We start from the raw sequence: 6,543 nt of genomic DNA on the forward strand, positions 1-6,543 counted from the left end.
TTAAATAAATTTTTTTTACGTCAAATTCAAAACATCAAGTTTAAATTTGATAGCTGACATAGCAATTTGAGATATTATCAATATTTTCCTTCCACCCAGTATACCAAAATTTATTGCTTCATTTATATTTTTTTAAAACAAAAATAATAAAAGTTGTGTTGTTGTTGGTATAAAAATAATAAAATAGTACTTAAATATGTTATCATTTAAGGTAAGGCAAGCAGAATGTCTTTGGATATAGCAAAAATCAAATTTGAAGGCAGTTTCAAATTTGACATCTCTTTGTCCATGTAATCTTAGCCTTCTTTTCTATGTCATATTTGACATCTCGGTTAGAGTAAATGGTACATCATTTGTTACCGTTATGTGGCATTTTTGACACCTCCTCTCCTACGAAGATGGTCTTAGCATTAGATTTAAATTTGAGTTGTTAGATTTTTTTTATAACCCACATGGGTGGGGTCACAAAATTGCTAGATTTAAATTCCAGTTTGCGCAAGTGATGTTCAATTGTTGGTTTCCCACTCGCACAAGTGGGCCAAGCCCACTAACCCAAATCTATTATTTGGCCGAAACTTGCTCTATTTTTTAGTATTAAGTATTAACCCATAATTCTATCCTCCGGCTTTTGTTGTTCTATTTGGCTTCTTTTGCTCTGATTAATATATCTCCAATTTTTCAAAAAAAAAAAATTGGAGATGGTCTTTGGAGAAATAATTAACTTTCAATATTTTATTATTTTATGCATTTACATCAAATACTTGCACGTTGTTTAGGTTCCTACTTCGTACTTTCGTAGGAATCATCACGTTTGATTTTTGGCTTTTGGCTATTTGACTTTTTGAAAGCGCCACCAATGTTTCTCAAGGTTTAATTAAATGTTTTCTTGGTTAACTCTAGTTGAAACATAACTTATGCATAGTTTAAATTTCATACTTTAAATTATTATTTTTAAGTTTGTTATTATATAACTTTATTTATTTGTATTGTTTCAATGATGTCTCTGCAAGGATTTATTATATAACTTTATTTAGGCAATTGAAAATTTGAGCGTTTTGCATGTTGCAATTATATTTAAAATAAGGATGTGATGGTATAAATTATAGTGTATCTAAGAATATTTTAGAATATTCTCTTTAGTATATATTATCTTATGAGAGTTGTAATCCTATTAAGCTAACGATTTAACATATCCTACTATTATAAATAAAGGCATAATAAGGTTATACAACTCACACCTCACAATTAAATCTCTTTGTTCTCTCTCTTGCCGCCGACCCTCTCTCTCTAGTCCTAAATAAAGTTCATGTTAAATAGGTCTACAACACGTTTAATTTTATAGTAATAATTTTATCTTAACTCCCTCACCAAATAATTGGCTCCGCTATTAATGGATCTATCCTTTAAATTTATTTTTCTGTATTTATCTTCTCCTCTTATTTTATTTCGGGAGGTACGCAAGTTTCAATAATTAATTGTTATGAATTCTGACAATGTTTATTTGACCATGATCAGTTTCTGCAACATATAATGTGAAATTGGGAATCACAGGCCTCCTTACATATAAATAATTCAATCAAATTGAAAGGAAAGCTGTCTTAGGAGTTGGGAGTATAATAATGCAACCAAACCACCTGATCATCTATCAAGGAAAGGTTCGATTTTATAACAATCCCGATTCATACATACATGATCATTTACTTAGTAACTTCATAAAGACATGGAAAAAAAGCACACAATTGCATTGTTTAAACTGGAGTCTTAGCTACAGGGCCGGCCCTGAAGAGATGCAGGTGGTGAAACCGCTGCCAGCTAATAGTAAGTCAGCAAGGAATATAAGGTTTGCAAGAAGGTTAAAACTAGGATCACAAGCGCAGCAATAAATGACATGATTGACCACGGATTACTGAAATAATCGCGGCTGAGAATTGTTCGCCATCTATACCACCGATGGTTATAATGTGCATTCACTTTCTCGGTGAGCTCCACATAAGAGAAATGGCTGGGAATAGTGTCCTTGTAGAGCCCGTTGAAGAAGCAGGCGAGGTCCTCTTTGCTCAATATGGTAGTTATAATTCGTTTCTGAATAAGAAACTCCGCGTCTTCGCTAGACTGAATAACGTTATCCAAGATCACGGCGTAAGAGGTAATATTAAAAATCGCGATGTCTGGATCACAATGTTCGTAGGCGATGAGGTTTCTGAAATGAGACTCTGCATTGGATTCAATGTCTATTGGTGGAATTTCCATAACTCCGTTTTTGAAGGTTATGTCAAGCATGTTGTTCCACACCTTGCTTTTACTCTTGAATTTGACACCAGCTTGTAGAAGTTCCGTGACAGTTGGTATAGGTTCCCAATATCTCCTCTCTGTTGATTGCGGCTTGTGCAAGGAAATTAAAGACTCTCTTACGGCATCAAGTAAATGTTTAGTTTGCACTCCTTCTTTGATCTGTGGAGTCTGGTTGAATACGGACGACTCAAAGAATTTAAGAGCAAGCGCAAGTAGAGAATGGTCATCATTTACTTTGGTGAGGTCGAATAGACATTTAAGAACTTTCCAAGGAAGCTGGTTTTCGAGTAGAAACAAGTCGTTTTGAAGTACCTTGAGCATCCAAGAGGTATACTCCAAGGGATCATCATCGTCCCAGGGTACCAGTTTGTCACACCTGCGGAGGAGTTCAATAATAAAGCAACCATCAAGCACCATCATTTCCACAAATTTTCCACTATAAATGTCGAATTTTTCACCATAGCAATCGCGATGCTTTTGTTCTATGCGTCCTATCTCCTCGACAAAGCACTCCAGGCTGGTCTTCGGAGTTGGTTTTCGTTCAAGTAGGGAATGTAAGTACCACCGTTTGATTTCTTCCATCACTCGCAAGTTCTCATCTCCGTGGTGAAAAGGCCCTATTGAAACCAAATTTGGAACAAAAGCTTTTTCGTTATGCCTGCGTAGTACTTTAGGGACTCGAAATATGCAGCTACAAGCTGGGAATGGAGGCTGCCGGTGAAGCTTTCCTCGAAGAGATGATACTGTCAATTCCACTTGATTTTTATGTTCACGCGATGTTTCCGAATTCCCATTGATTCGTGCAATCACATCTCTGTCCTCATCCGTAATCTCCACGATGGAGTGATCATTAACTTTGTTGTCTACCATCACGAACGCCTTTCTAATCGCCTACTTAGTTTAAATCTGCTTTTTAATACAGGAAAAATTGAAACTACTGTTACAAGCTGCAACCAAATGTCAATAACTAAAGGGATATTCACAGCTCCTTTTACTTCTCACACACTCTTGTTAATTTTTTTTGCATTGATATTCTTCAATCCATTGATGCCAAAAATTGAGAGGAGTGTGTGAGAAGTAAACATAGGTAATTGAATGGAGATCGGAACCTGAAAACTTCTACATCTACTATATATGCTTAGTAAAACAAAGAATAAATTTGTTGACAATTAGTAGAACTTACGAGGTTGATCGAATTTGATGCAGTTTCTCCTCTGCAGTCTAGCAATCTTTGGACATTAAGCAAACAGCCATCAAATTTCTTATCAAGTGTGAGAATATAAGAATAATTTCTTGCCATCAAAATACAAATTACTAAACATATTGCTCTGAGATTGATTTCTTGCAACTACAACACATACAACATACACACACAAATACATATATTAAGGAAGATGATCTTTCTTACCCGCTGGCCGGTTTTTTGCAGCTTGTGACATTTTCAAGATTTTTCTCGATCGGGCTTCGATTTTAGTAAAAGAGTAAATCTTGGTGAAGCAAGTTTTATAACCAACTTGGTTGACAGTGAAATGATGAAAATGAAAACAGGGGGAAGAACAAGTAACTTCTGCCACAACTTTAAAAAGAACCACCAAAGAAGTTTCCCCATCAAATAAATTTAATTATTGCCTCCCAAAATTATATTGAATATATTAATTAAATCAGTATTTGGGCTATTGATGGCGAGTGTCATCCACTCCACACTTCTTTTATATAATTTCTTTTCCAAATTTCTTTTATATTTTTCAATAATTTAACAATATTTTAATTATGTCCTATTTTCTGACAATAAGGGAGCCTAGGTGGTGCATTGGGAAGATAGGATTCTCGACTGATCATGCTTGTGAGGACTTCAAGAATCCTTTAATTATATTATTTCATCACATATTGTGTGGTAAAAAATTATTTAAAATTAATCACAAACAGTACATAATGGAAACTGACCGCACAATATACAATGAACAAACAAAATTAAAAGATTCATGAGATCCTCATTGTGAGGACCCGGTGATGATCCTATCTCGTGCATTGGGAAATCTTTGACCCCAATAAGTTTTTAAATATACTCTTATGAAAAATATACTTTACCCCTACAAGTTATGGCCAAATTTAGTGGGCCATTTGCTTTTTCTGGTTCACACTTCACATCCCTCTCATGCAAAGAACCACCAAAGAAATTTCCCCATGCAAATAATTAAATAGGTAAATATCAGTTTATTACCCTCAAGCTTCATGGTTTTCAAAATTTGGTATATCAAGTTTTTTTCATCCCAGAGGCATACCAAAAGTGTCAATTTTGGGACTGTCTTATACATTCGTCGATCAAATTGTTAATTCTACCGTTAATTGATGATGTGGCGACAATATGGACAATGACTGAACGCCACGTGTTATTAAGGGATCCACGTAGAAATTAAAAATTCAAAAAAATAATTATTTAAATAAAAGTGAAAAGAAAAAAAAGGCAAAACCCAGATCGTCTTCCCCAAATCCCCTCGTGCCCACCCTCCTACCCACACCCATATCTTCCTGTCGACCTGTGTCCCCCCTAACCCAAACCTTCTTTCGCCACCCCACTCTTGCAGTCGCAAGTGACGCAGAGGGTCGGGACTCTCTCTCCCCGAACCTTCTTCTTCTTCTCCCAACACAGAAAGCAGAAAGCCATGATCTCCCTTATTTCTCCTTCGCCGGCACTGTTCCCTTCCCAACTTTCTCTCAAACCCTCTCATCCAATCCAGCGACCAACCCCTCTTTCTTTTCTCCTTCTCTGCTAGTCCCTTGCGCTCGCCACCAGTGCCAGCACCACCGGCCTGAGTTCGCACTTTACCTGCTTGAGCTTGCCTATCAGATTGTACGACGGGCTTCTCCAAGTCGTTAAGATACCAAAAGGGTCGAAGAGGACGCCAAATTGGTCCCCGTCTTTATCTTGGGCGTCGGTGAATTGAACGGTGAGGTTGTCGAGGAAGATGAAGGGTTTCTCGAGAGGGTTTCACGAGTTGAACGACGTTGTACCATCTATGGTTAAATATGGGGATTATTATAAATTATTGAAATTAGGAGATGAATTGATGTGGAAATTTTGAGATGATTAGGAAATTGGGATTAAGAAAATACAAATTATGGTTTTGGGGAGGAAAAGGCGAGCGGCTAGAGTGGGCACAATGCATATTAGGGTTTGGTGGGTTGGATGGGTGGAGTTAAAGATGGAGGGGGAAGGGTGGATGTATGACGAGTAAGGGTGGGTTCGGTTCAAATCGGTTCGGTTTTTTGCCAAAACCGAAACCAAACCGAAATTTCGGTACGGTTCGGTTCAAATTTTTTTCGGTTTTTTTCGGTTCGGTTTCGGTTTTTTATTTTTTGTTTTTTTTCAAAAAATGAAAAACATTGAAATTTTAAATTTTAATATATCCAACACAATCATAACTTAAGCATTCTAACTAGAATAAAAGACAATGAAAATAAACATTTAAAGTTGAACTAAATCATCAATCAAGTCTTCCAAAGTCCAAACTAACAACCTCACAACACAAAAATCATACAAATGACTTAGAAAAATTAAATTGTATGATGTTGTTCCAAGATCAGGGTTGTTTGCTTGTAACTGCATGTTGACAACTTAATTAGTAAAAGTAATGCGTGAGTGGATTTATTTAATGTGTGTTGGATTCTTTTCCATCACAAATTACCCAAATAATCTACCCAAAATAAATGTTTATGGATTTTGTTACATGTTATATGAGAGTAGATTTTGAAAAGAAAGCTGGGGCGGAAGTAGACAGTGCTATAGAGATGGATGTAGGTACTTCAGGATGAGATTTATTTCCGGAACCTTATATGGGGGAGAAATAATAGGTTAGGGTTTAGAGTTTTTATAAGCCTTTTTTTAATATTTTGAGCTTAAAGTTTAGCAACACATTGGGTTTAGCACATTTTAACTTACAAATTGTGTTTAGAAAATAATAACCAAAACAAATAATTAAATAAAAAATTTAACTTAATTAATTCGGTTCGGTTCTGTTTGATTCGGTTTCTAGATCACTAAAACCGAACCGAACCACAAGAATTCGATTCGGTTCTATTTTTTCGATTCGGTTTGGTTTTTTCGTTCTGTTCGTTTTTTTCGGTTTCGGTTCAGTTCGGTTTTTGGTTCTTTTCGGTTTTCGGTTTTTTTAACCCACCCCTAATGACGAGTCGAAGATGAGAGGAGAGGAAGGTTTGGTGGGTTGGTGCACGGGAGAGAATGGAGGGATA

The 6,543-nt window shown here is 36.1% G+C and overlaps 1 protein-coding gene across 1 annotated transcript; it reads right to left on the reverse strand.

Moving 5' to 3' along the window:
* Nucleotides 1-1,643: 1,643 nt before the first annotated feature.
* On the reverse strand, nt 1,644-3,926 carry LOC103406815 (UPF0481 protein At3g47200-like). Its single transcript, XM_070814445.1, has 3 exons — nt 3,701-3,926; nt 3,476-3,521; nt 1,644-3,198 (listed from the first exon to the last, which is right to left on the reverse strand). Exon 3 carries the CDS (start codon nt 3,160-3,162, stop codon nt 1,813-1,815), a length of 1,350 nt encoding a protein of 449 aa, XP_070670546.1. The 5' UTR covers nt 3,163-3,198; nt 3,476-3,521; nt 3,701-3,926; the 3' UTR covers nt 1,644-1,812.
* Between the last annotated feature and the right edge of the window lie 2,617 nt (nt 3,927-6,543).

The sequence above is a fragment of the Malus domestica genome, chromosome 02 (assembly GCF_042453785.1).
Source record: "Malus domestica chromosome 02, GDT2T_hap1".
NCBI lineage: Eukaryota > Viridiplantae > Streptophyta > Magnoliopsida > Rosales > Rosaceae > Malus > Malus domestica.